Source organism: Mercenaria mercenaria, chromosome 3 (genome assembly GCF_021730395.1).
Source record: "Mercenaria mercenaria strain notata chromosome 3, MADL_Memer_1, whole genome shotgun sequence".
NCBI lineage: Eukaryota > Metazoa > Mollusca > Bivalvia > Venerida > Veneridae > Mercenaria > Mercenaria mercenaria.
In genome coordinates this window covers 82599162-82612379 of record NC_069363.1, presented here as the reverse complement: position 1 = coordinate 82612379, position 13218 = coordinate 82599162, and the positions used below count along the sequence as shown (strand labels likewise).

The window sequence follows — 13218 nt, the reverse complement described above, 5'->3', positions numbered from 1 at the left end:
TGAGAAAAATACGAGAGCAAACATTTGAAAACATCTCCCGGTTTAAAGATAATATTGTAAATACTGATTGATTTCCGGACCTCTAGCCAGCATTGTAGGTTATAACACACTAAATAGTTGTTGTTCTTTATTCTATATAAAATTGACCTATTTCCAATGACCGCAGCACACATTAGGACCCATTTTAAATTTCTGTAACTTACATTTTCTTGAAGAATATTGTCAGTGCTAACTAAAAATCAAAAGAAAAGTGGGGGTCATGTTTGATGCAAGAAAAATAATTTCAGTCAAACACACAAACTGCAAAATCAGCTAAAAAATGAGACCCCAAATTATACTGGTGGTGTATCATCTAAGTTTCCATGAAAAAATTTTGTCATGTTGTTATTTCATTATGAAAATGTTACCTGCATAGATCTGTCATGTGATTTTAGCAAAAAGAATTGCAAAGAAAATAAGGAAAATAGCTCTACAGAGGTACTCGGGTTGGGTTGGGACAAATGTCCGGATCCCTATTTTCTACAAAATTTCAAATTCGATTAAGATTTAGAATATTATTTCTATCGAAAGTAGACTTTTTTTTAACCGAATGCATCATTTGATGGCAACATCGATCCGGCGTCTTGGGTTTATTTCAAGTAGAATTTTACCAAGTATATCGACTGTCAGTTGTGTAAAGTCCTCCCAAAGTATTCACCTCTCTTTTATTAACTGTAGGTTACAACTGATTTACAGAAAATTTCATTTTTCATCCACAAATTTGAGAATGACTAAGGCATCCGGTAACCGGCTAAACTGGAAACTCACCCAGGAGCTGATCGAGAAATCCACTGAAGAACTCATAACGAAAAATAAAGCAATCTACGACACCGTTGGTGCTGTTAATGCAAATGACGTTACATATGAAAATGTAGTAAAGGTAGCCATATAATATTGTTTTTACATCTTTGTTCACGGTTACTAGTGTTAGTCAGTTCGGATACGTCAGTGTCCGAAATTAAGCATTATATAGAAAATATTCATGTTGTGTAAGTCTTGTACATGTTGATGAGGCACTGTCTTGGAAGTGTGTATAATTTTTTGAACTTTAAAGTCACTTTTTTATCTTGGGAATTGTGTTGATGTCTGAAATTGAGCATTATTATAATATATAGGGATATCCGCGCGAAATCATTCGTCCTCCACCTCTGATAATTCATGTGGGGAAGTGGGCAGTTACTCAAAAAGAACAGGTTAGTACTGGTACAGAATCCAGGAACACTGGTTATGTTAACTGCCCGCCGATACATGACTGAAATACTGTTGAAAAACAGCATTAAACCAAAAAAAACTAAACATAATATTACCAGTGGTGAAAATAAACTTGTAACAAAATTATATATTTTGTTTGATGCCATATTAATTAATAGGTACAGCCGTACAGGTATGGAGGGAGCGTCTTTGAGAAACAATAGTTGAAATAACATTGTAGTTTTTTTTTTCAGATAGTGTTGTGTTAACTGAGCTTATTTTGTTGATTTTAGTTCAGCAACATCAGGATTGTTGGGAATCGTCGTAGTATATATTCTTGTTGGTAATGATGCAGAATGTGGCATAATGCTAAATATAATTATACTGAACAGAAAAAGAAACTATCCAGATGTATAAATGGGGTATTTTTTAATAAAACACATAAATTTATAAATTTGACTTGTTTTCTTCATACCACATTACACTAGAAGAACTTCACGTGTAAAATTTAAAAAATTGATCAACCGTGAAGTCAGTAGTCCCACAATATCCGTTTTATACGAAATTCACGTGCGCATGTTATTTACGATTTTATTTTATTGGCATTGGAAACATTGACGATTGATTCACTCGAAAAACAGGATAAAGTTAAAAACATGTTGTTGGCTGCATGGCACAACTGAATCAAATTCAGTGCGAGCGCGCAATTGAGATGTTACAATGCAACAGACACGCTGAAGATATAGCCAGAATTTCGTGCAAAACGGCTGTTATGGGACTACTGACTTTGCGGTTCTTCAAGTGTAATGTGGTATGAAGAAAACAAGTCAAATTCATAGATTCAAATGTTTTATTAAAATATACCCCAGTTATACATCTGGATAGTTTCTTTAACTGTTCAGTATATAATGTGTGGGGAAATGGGGCGTAATGTATATGTTTACCTGCATCTTTGATATTGCATACTATAATGAATACAAAATGGTTTATTTATAAACTCTGGTTAAACTATATATTTATGGGTGGAAATGCTTGAAATCATACTTAGAATTAAACTTGAGGAAATAATTTCACGAAATAAACTGAACAGAAGAGATAGATTTCTCTCAGAGTTGTTTCTCACATTAAATTATACATTAATAGTAAGCATTACTCAGTGGATATATGATGAGGTGCCTGTCATATTTAAGTAAAATATTACATTCTGTAGCTAACTGGCATACACATATAACATGACATTAGATAGTATCCAAGCAAAACCAGTTTCCGACCACTTAACATGTTTTTTATCCAGTTTCGTTGGCATGCAAGTCCAACCCTTTGGTTTATTGCCTCATACTTTCTATCAGTGTAAATGCTATAAAAGCATACCATTTAAGTTTCAAGTTTCTTACTGAATCCCTGGCATGATCACTTATTCTGAAAGTGGTCAGTAGGAAGTCATCAGGGCCTCCGCTGTCGATCGCCAATGTCGCCATTTGCGATAATTTTAAGAATTTGGCGCTAAATTTTACAAACTGGCGAAAATAAGTGGCGCATAGTCTTTTTTTCTCGTCATTTGTTTTTTTTCTGTAGTGATATAAGCGGCCCAATAATTGGTTCCCGATACACGTGTTTACCTAGTCGCTGGTAGTGAATAAAATCGATAACCAGTCTAGGCGGTGTAATTTGACAATTCGACTGTTGAAGTTGGTTGACACTTTGAGAATATAATTGCGTAATAATGTGTGAACTGATGGTTAATCAGTAATTAAAACATCTGCCAGCTTGTATGTTTGAACTCTGCCGAGAATTCACCAAAATTAAGGCCGATCACGGTGTACTTTATGTGTTGTGATTTTTACAAAAAAGATCGACATGTTTGTGGCATGCAGTTGTATGACTGACGAATTTTTAATAAGTACGAAAGATACATTTAATTTGTTACTTTTTGCAAATATATTAGATAATTTTGTAATTCCTCAGTTTTCATAAAAGATTTTAACGATGAATCCGAAAACAAAAACACAACAGCCTTAATTTGTATCCTGGACATGGTAAATTAATTTCTTTGAAATGTTCAGAAACTGGAAGATATCACTTGCTACCATGGCTTCTTAAAAATCATCAGATGAGTGTTCAACTCGACCTTCTAAAATAGCAAAAATTCCGAATTTTCCTTTCCGAAAATAAATGAGTCCTGGAATATTGGTAATTCATGGATAGATATGATTCTTAAACTAAGGAAATGATTTGTGTCATTTGTATCCAACTACAAATTGAATTTACTTCTACAATGAACTAATACATCTTCAAAAGAAATTATTTACTATATTTTATTTCTCTATGCACAATCTGACAGCCAAATAAGAGAAATAAAAGTGGCTCAGAACTTTGGCTCAAAAATGGAACTAAAGTGGCTCCAGCTTTTTCAAATCGGCGAAAAGGTTGGCGACAAGTATGAAAAACCCAGAGGAGGCCCTGAGTCATGCTGGAAATTTACATCCTAAATCCGACCATGTGTGGTATTTTCGCTCTTACAAAAAGAAACAGCACTTAACTATTACTGTAGTTATATTTCACCATGGTAAACATAGGACACTTGTAAATCAAGCCTGGTAACAACAGATTACAGGAGGTTGGGTAAAATAAATGGCAGGCAATAATTAGTGCATTATCTGAAGAACTATATCATGTGCATAATAACTCAACAGAACCTAGGTGTCACATCTGCTACATTGATAGCTGTCACAGATGACAATGTATGGCAAGCTTTTGACGACTCCGAATATTTCAAAATGCTCAGAAAATGAAGAAAACTGTTGCAAGGACAGCGTCAGAATTGTATTGTCAAAATAATTTTATATGGTACACTTCACAACTTTTGTTGGAACTCAGAAAATGAAGAAATCTGTTGCAAGGACAGGCATCAGAATTGTATTGTCAAAATAATTTTATTTGGTATGCTTCATGATTTTGGTAAGAAACATGTGTTAGAGAATATACATTCAGTGCAAAAGATATACAAATAATGGATATTGGTAATAATAGATAGTAGCCAAGGAAACATGCAGGATTTTTGGTAATAAGAAAAAGCTCCAGAAAACTTGGTGCTGCTACATAAAAGTAATTTATATAAACTTCCTAGTACCCACACAGTTTCATATGAATTATTTAACAATTTACGTGTTTTTAGCTCACCTGAGCATTCACCTGAGCAATGCTCAGGTGAGTTTTTGTGATCGCTCTATGTCCGGCGTCTGTCTGTCGTCTGTCAACATTTAGCTTGTGTATGCGATAGAGGCTGTATTTTTCAACTGATCTTCATGAAATTTTGTCAGAATTATTTCCTTGATGAAATCTAGGCCAAGTTTGAAAATGGGTCATCTGGGGTCAAAAACTAGGTCAAATCAAAGAAAAACCTTGTGTATGCGATAGAGGCTGTATTTTTCAATTGATCTTCATGAATTTTGGTCAGAATGATAACCTTGATGAAAGCTAGACCAGTTTCGAAAATGGGTCGTCTGGGGTCAAAAACTAGGTCACTAGGTCAAATCAAAGAAAAACCTTGTGTATGCAATAGAGGTTGTATTTTTCAACTGATCTTCATGAAATTTTGGTCAGAATCATACCCTTGATGAAATGTAGGACAAATTCGAAAATGGGTCATCTGAGGTCAAAAACTAGGTCACTAGGTCAAATCAAAGAAAAACCTTGTGTATGCAATAGAGGTTGTATTTTTCAACTGATCTTCATGAAATTTTGGTCAGAATGATTGCCTTGATAAAATCTAGGTCAAGTTTGAATATGGGTCAGCTTGGGTCAAAAACTAGGTCACTAGGTCATATCAAAGAAAAAGCTTGTGTATGCAATAGGGACTGCATTTTACACCAAATCTTCATGAAATTTGATCAGAATGTTTGTCTGGATGAAATCTAGGTCACTTTTGAATATGGGTCATCTGGAGTCAAAAACTAGGTCACTAGGTCAAATTAAAGAAAAATCTTGTGTAGGCAATAGGGGCTGCATATTACACTGGGTATTCATAAAATTTAGTCAGAATGATTGCCTTGATGAAGTCCAGGAGGATTTCGAATATGGGTCATCTGGGATCAAAAGCTAGGTCACTAGGTCAAATCAAAGAAAAACTTTGTGTATGCCATAGAGGCTGTATTTTTCAATTAATCTTCATGAATTTTGGTCAGAATGATTGCCTTAATGAAATCTAAGTCAGGTTCGAATATGGGTTATCTTGAGCCAAAAACTAGGTCACTAGGTCAAATCAAAGAAAAACCTTGTGTATGCAGTAGGGGCTGCATTTTACACCAGATCTTCATGAAATTTGAGCAGAGTATTTGTTTGGATGAAATCAAGGTTGTGTTTGAATATGGATCATCTAGGGTCAAAAACAAGGTCACCCAGGCAAATTAAAGAAAAACCTTGTGTAGGCAATAGGGGCTGCATTTTACACTGGATAATCATAAAATTTAGTCAGAATGATTGCCTTCTTAAAAATCATCAGATGAGTGTTCAACTCGACCTTCTAAAATAGCAAAAATTCCGAGTTTTCCTTTCCGAAAATAAATGAGTCCTGGAATATTGGTAATTCATGGATAGATATGATTCTTAAACTAAGGAAATGATTTGTGTCATTTGTATCCAACTACAAATTGAATTTACTTCTACAATGAACTAATACATCTTCAAAAGAAATTATTTACTATATTTTATTTCTCTATGCACAATCTGACAGCCAAATAAGAGAAATAAAAGTGGCTCAGAACTTTGGCTCATCCTAAATTTACATCCTAAATCCGACCATGTGTGGTATTTTCGCTCTTACAAAAAGAAACAGCACTTAACTATTACTGTAGTTATATTTCACCATGGTAAACATAGGACACTTGTAAATCAAGCCTGGTAACAATAGATTACAGGAGGTTGGGTAAAATAAATGGCAGGCAATATTAGTGCATTATCTGAAGAACTGTATCATGTGCATAATAACTCAACAGAACCTAGGTGTCACATCTGCTACATTGATAGCTGTCACAGATGACAATGTATGGCAAGCTTTTGACGACTCCGAATATTTCAAAATGCTCAGAAAATGAAGAAAACTGTTGCAAGGACAGCGTCAGAATTGTATTGTCAAAATAATTTTATATGGTACACTTCACAACTTTTGTTGGAACTCAGAAAATGAAGAAATCTGTTGCAAGGACAGGCATCAGAATTGTATTGTCAAAATAATTTTATTTGGTATGCTTCATGATTTTGGTAAGAAACATGTGTTAGAGAATATACATCTAGTGCAAAAGATATACAAATAATGGATATTGGTAATAATAGATAGTAGCCAAGGAAACATGCAGGATTTTTGGTAATAAGAAAAAGCTCCAGAAAACTTGGTGCTGCTACATAAAAGTAATTTATATAAACTTCCTAGTACCCACACAGTTTCATATGAATTATTTAACAATTTACGTGTTTTTAGCTCACCTGAGCATTCACCTGAGCAATGCTCAGGTGAGTTTTTGTGATCGCTCTATGTCCGGCGTCTGTCTGCCGTCTGTCAACATTTAGCTTGTGTATGCGATAGAGGCTGTATTTTTCAACTGATCTTCATGAAATTTTGTCAGAATTATTTCCTTGATGAAATCTAGGCTAAGTTTGAAAATGGGTCATCTGGGGTCAAAAAGTAGGTCAAATCAAAGAAAAACCTTGTGTATGCGATAGAGGCTGTATTTTTCAATTGATCTTCATGAATTTTGGTCAGAATGATAACCTTGATGAAAGCTAGACCAATTTCGAAAATGGGTCATCTGGGGTCAAAAACTAGGTCACTAGGTCAAATCAAAGAAAAACCTTGTGTATGCAATAGAGGTTGTATTTTTCAACTGATCTTCATGAAATTTTGGTCAGAATCATACCCTTGATGAAATGTAGGACAAATTCGAAAATGGGTCATCTGGGGTCAAAAACTAGGTCACTAGGTCAAATCAAAGAAAAACCTTGCGTATGCAATAGAGGTTGTATTTTTCAACTGATCTTCATGAAATTTTGGTCAGAATGATTGCCTTGATAAAATCTAGGTCAAGTTTGAATATGGGTCAGCTTGGGTCAAAAACTAGGTCACTAGGTCATATCAAAGAAAAAGCTTGTGTATGCAATAGGGACTGCATTTTACACCAAATCTTCATGAAATTTGATCAGAATGTTTGTCTGGATGAAATCTAGGTCACTTTTGAATATGGGTCATCTGGAGTCAAAAACTAGGTCACTAGGTCAAATTAAAGAAAAATCTTGTGTAGGCAATAGGGGCTGCATATTACACTGGGTATTCATAAAATTTAGTCAGAATGATTGCCTTGATGAAGTCCAGGAGGATTTCGAATATGGGTCATCTGGGATCAAAAGCTAGGTCACTAGGTCAAATCAAAGAAAAACTTTGTGTATGCCATAGAGGCTGTATTTTTCAATTAATCTTCATGAATTTTGGTCAGAATGATTGCCTTAATGAAATCTAAGTCAGGTTCGAATATGGGTTATCTTGAGCCAAAAACTAGGTCACTAGGTCAAATCAAAGAAAAACCTTGTGTATGCAGTAGGGGCTGCATTTTACACCAGATCTTCATGAAATTTGATCAGAGTATTTGTTTGGATGAAATCAAGGTTGTGTTTGAATATGGATCATCTAGGGTCAAAAACAAGGTCACCCGGGCAAATTAAAGAAAAACCTTGTGTAGGCAATAGGGGCTGCATTTTACACCGAATAGTCATAAAATTTAGTCAGAATGATTGCCTTGATGAAATCTAGGCCAAGTTTAAATATGGGTCATCTGGGAAACATGTTTACACTGTTATGATGTGTGTCTCAGGTGAGCGACCAAGGGCCATCTTGGCCCTTTTGTTTGTTTTTTTTTATTAAATATCTGTTTCATGAACCAAACTGATACTTTTGAAACTTTTACTGTATTTTGTTCTCTGGTTTTAAAAACTAGTAAAAACAATATTTTATTATTTCCTTTTCAGTAACATGTCAGCTCATTAAATTGAAATTGAAAATATTTATATCTAAAAATAGTCTGCGTTTACAATCAACATTATGCCTCTTCTAGCTGTACATGGTATCATTAAGAGAGCTTAGGTTTGAGTGCTGTCTGGATAATATATGCTACCATATATCAAATGATATCTGAGAGAAAATGTTTTGTATGCAGTAAAGCATGTCATTGTGCAAGTAGTTAAGCACAGGTATTTATATTGTTTATAGATGACCCATTTTGCTGTATATTATTGTGTTAAGGCCAACCTGTTGGGAATATCTGGCTGATCTGATAATTTTCAGGATATAATTCTACTCCCTTTGGGTCAGCCCAAAGTCAGTTGGTTTAAACAATATGTATTTCTAAATTTGTGTTACATACGCATATGTGTTAATGTCACAATAGAGGAGTAAGCTGCAAGCTCATATTGGAACTTCTTTACCTTTTCAGCCACTTGTAGATTTAGACAGGGAGTATGCAGTTGAGAGAAACAATATTGATTTTGTTCAACATGTTTATGCAGACAAATCACTCAGAGACTGCAGTGTGGAAGCAGACAAGAAGCTCTCTGAATTTGATGTTGAAATGAGGTATGATAAGCTAAGAAAAATATATATATTTATATTGAACAGACTTGTACAGGGGTCAGTTTTCTTTTGTCTTGAAAAAGAAATGCCAATTTGAAAACCTTAAGCAAAGTAGGGTCATGTTTCATATAATTTAGGTCACCCTTTATCAACATAACACAGATGAAAATTTCTGAAATCTTGTAGTTTTTTAACTCGTCTGATTTTTGAAAAAAATCTATGAGGTATTATAGTCACTTGATCGTCTGCGGTGGTTAAAGTTTTTGTTTAGGTCCATCTTTTCTCAAAAACTATAAGAGCTACAGCTTTAAAACTTTGCACACTTATTTATCATCTTTAGGGTACTGTGTAGGCCAAGGACCATAACTCTGATATGCATTTTATCAAAATAATGGCCCTTTTTGTATTTAGAAAATTTGAGTTTCTTGGTTAAAAGTTTTGTTTAGGTCCACCTTTTCTCAAAAACTATAAGAGCTACAGCTTTGAAACTTTGCACACTTGTTTGTCATCATTAGATTACTTAGTAGGCCAAGAACCATAACTCTGTTATGCATTTTGTCAGAATTGTGGCCCTATATTGTACTTAGAAAATTTGAGTTTCTTGGTTAAAATTTTTGTTTAGGCCTGCCTTTTCTCAAAAACTATAAGCGCTACAGCTTTAAAATTTTGCACACTCGTTTGTCATCATTAGTTGACTGTGTTGACAAAGAACCATAACTCGATATATGCATTTTGTCAAAATTATGGCCCTTTTTGTACTTAGAAATTCTGAACTATGACTTTTTTAGCTCACCTGAGGCAAAGGCTCATGGTGAACTATTGTGACCGCTCAATGTCCGTCGTGCATCTTTTGTCCGTCAACATTTCTTAAAAAATCTTCTTGAAAACCACAGGACAGAATTACACCAAACTTCACAGGGATGATCCTTGGGTGACCCCCTTTCAAAGTGTTCGAAGAATTGAATTCCATGCAGAACTGGTTGCCATGGCAACCGAAAGAAAAAACTTTAAAAATCTTCTTGTCTGAAAGCACAGCACTTAGGCCTTTGATATTTGGTTTGTAGCATTGTCTTATGGTCCTCAGCCAAAATTGTTCAAATTGTACCCCTGGGGTGAAAAGAGGCCCTGCCCTGGGGGTTATATAGGAAATAATACTTAAAAAATCATTTGATCCTATTTCCAAGACTGTTTAATTATAATTACCTGATGACCCCAAGTAATATGATGTCACTTGACTGTGACCTTGACCTACTGACCTACTTTCTTGTTTTTTAAGATACAGTCTTGAAATTTTGATGACATACACAGTTTTGCACACCAATAGTAAAACTGAATTTCATTGACCATGAATGTGACCTACTGACTTTCTTAATATTTTATCATCAGTTTGATCTTTGAAACATGTAGCTCATATTACTCAGGTGAGCGATCCAGGGTCATCATAACCCTCTTGTTTCTTACATACTGACCAGCACTTGCAGACGAGTGATGGCACCCGTAGGCGGTGCTCTTGTTGATTTATGTGAATGCAGTGCAACCTATTTGGGGAAAAAAACACTCTTTCTGCTCCAGATAGGTTAATTAACAAAGAATTCCTTCTAATGAGGAAGAAAACATCTGTCCTTGCTGGTTTGAGGGTTGTATTAAGGTTGTATAGTGTATAATGTAAAATCAGATATTTTGACTACATTTTATTTTATGAACATTTTATATAGTTTCAAAATAAAAATACACTCAGTTGCCGTTTACTGATGTAAATTCGAAACCTTGCTTTGGGTGTAGAACTTTCCATGTGAGGAAGTCTTCCAGCAGACCAGGGCACTTGTTTGGCCTATTTTGGGGGCCGAATATGGGCCCCATTCCCCTCATAAAATAATGTTTTTTTCCCCCTTTCTCAGAAGAAAATTCTGAAATAATGCCTGAAGTCCCACTTTGGGTCTTTCTCCACCATCAAAAGCTGGAAAAGGTAAGATATTCATGAATGGCCATCATTTGACTATAATTATTATAACATAACAGAACCTTTGCAAGAATTTATTTTCACAAATACAATAGGGTTATTATAACAGTAGCTTGATCTGGGATGCAGTATTCGGCTGAGTGGATTTTGCCAGATTGGATCTCACGAGGCGCGCAAGCGCCGAGTGTGATCCAACCTTGCAAAATCCACGAGAGCCGAATACAAAGTCCCAGATCTAGTTACCGTTATAATGACCCTTTTATTATATACCTTTACCATTTTGATTCTTGTTTTGTTCTTGAACGAAATCTTCAATGTTTATCGATATTAAATGGAACTTAGTGAAGTTTTTATGTGCGCTATTTATAGAAATGTGTCTGGTCATGCATAATAATGAAAATAGTCCGGCAACATACAATACGGAAGGTACAATACGGAATTTAAAAGGTACAATACGGAATTTTTGTCTGTTTGTTCATATTTTGTTGTGCAATACAAGCCGATTTTTTACAGAATTTATATAGGTATATAATAAAACTGCATATTTACTGGTAGTGAAAATACATATCTTTACACTAATTTCTGCTTTTTGCACTATAGACATATAATAGGGATAGGTATTAGCAATTTCGTAGCGTAGTATATTATGATAGGCAACTCCAAATTGTGATACATATCAAAACTGATGTTTCAGATTAACACAAAAGTAGTGTTGCACATGTTTCTGTTTCTCTTTCTGCTATACCAGCATCATGGTGTGGTAAGCTAATGAGCTTAATAAGATTAAAGTGTAAGTTTATGAAAAATAGTTAGAAATTTGCAACAAACACATTTGTTGAGCAGCTTATCATAAGCGATACACTGTTGCATTCGTTAACATACAAGCAGGTGTATCTGACTGATTGAGTAACACATCAGTCAATGACTCAACGCCGTTTTGTTCAGACCTGTATATAAACGCAGCAAAAATATCTTGCAATGGTAACTGCTTTTTTTTTTTGTCCCTAAACAGACCCAGTCTTCTTTCACCTGCGATTTTGCAGACAGCACATATATACAAAATTGGTTAAAAGGCATAGCCTTTATGCGAAATTGTTTAAAATAGCTGTCTTGTAGATCGCGAAATATTTTGAAATTCAAAGTAATTTATTTCTCTGTTAGAATTGTCATATGTGAATGGGAATTCTGTTGTACTGAGTTATAAGTTTTGAAATTTCATATTTTTAAAACAGAATCAAAATAATGTTGCACAAATGAGATAGATATATTACCAATATAGCTTTTCCAAGTACTTTGAATTTCGATATACAGTCGACATCGTACTTGCGACCACCTCTGTTAGGCGATTTTTGTATTAAACGACCGGTCAAAATCCCTCCCGAATGTTTTCAGTACATAAATTCATTCCATTAAACAACTTTTTTATTAAGCGACTAGCGACCACATAAATGTAGTCCCGACAGGTAAAATATTCGACAAAAGTATCTATGAAGCGACCGGGTACCAAAATTCTACCGGGCATTTCTTCATCTGTGTAATTAGAGAGTACGTTTTAAACATGACTGAATGCAATTAACCTTTGTATCAGTCAAACTGACAAACCATCTAGCCATAATTTTCACGGTTTGTGGACTTGGAAAAGTGTTCATGATGTTAAAACAGATTTTGAAACCATACATGTATGTTCATAATAAATACAGTTACATTAACAGTTAAAAATAACTTTTCTTTTCATCTGACTGAAATTCATTAAGCGACCATTCCATTAAGAGACCACTTCTTAGCAGTCCCTTGGGTGGTCTCTTAATACAATGTCGACTGTAATGTTTCTATAACTGTTTTTAACCTTTCGCCTGTTGTCGGTAAGTGATTTTGCCTTTACAACCAGTGCAGACCAAGAAAGCCTGCACATACGTGCAGGCCGATCATGGTCTGCACTGTTCACTATTCAGTCAGTAAATTTTCAGTGAATACCCTTTGGTAATAACTGTAAGAAATGATACTGCCCAAAATGAATGATAGACCAGTCCATTTTAGAACTTTCACAGGGTAAAGGTTAATGCTGTTTTTATATTCCGTTACAGTATGAGACAGGATGTGTTTGATTCTCTTGTCGCATTTGAGAAGACAGGAATGGAAGGGTTATCAGCAGAAGTTAAACGTTATATTGAAAGACAAATCAAACTGGGCAAGAGGAATGGTGAGTACCAGTCTGCTAACCCTATAAATAGGTTAGCATGACTTTGAACTATATATAAATATATATATATATATATATATATATATATTTATTTATTTATTATAAGATTTTTTGTACAATTTTAAAGACTGTACATAGAAACTGTCTTACCAAACTGACCTTTATCATATATTAAAACAGAAGGAAGAAGAATAGTGGTACCATATGATACAA

The 13218-nt window shown here is 34.6% G+C and overlaps 1 protein-coding gene across 1 annotated transcript in view; it reads left to right on the top strand.

Annotated features, from left to right (window-relative positions):
- The first annotated feature begins 579 nt into the window (after positions 1 to 579).
- Positions 580 to 13218, top strand: part of LOC123524249 (thimet oligopeptidase-like) — a 50396-nt gene continuing 37757 nt past the window's right edge. Inside the window, exons 1-3 of the mRNA XM_045302310.2 lie at positions 580 to 919; positions 8709 to 8848; positions 12890 to 13005. Coding sequence (XP_045158245.2) covers positions 590 to 919; positions 8709 to 8848; positions 12890 to 13005 — 586 coding nt within the window. The 5' untranslated portion in view covers positions 580 to 589. The remainder of the gene's footprint in view (positions 920 to 8708; positions 8849 to 12889; positions 13006 to 13218) is intronic.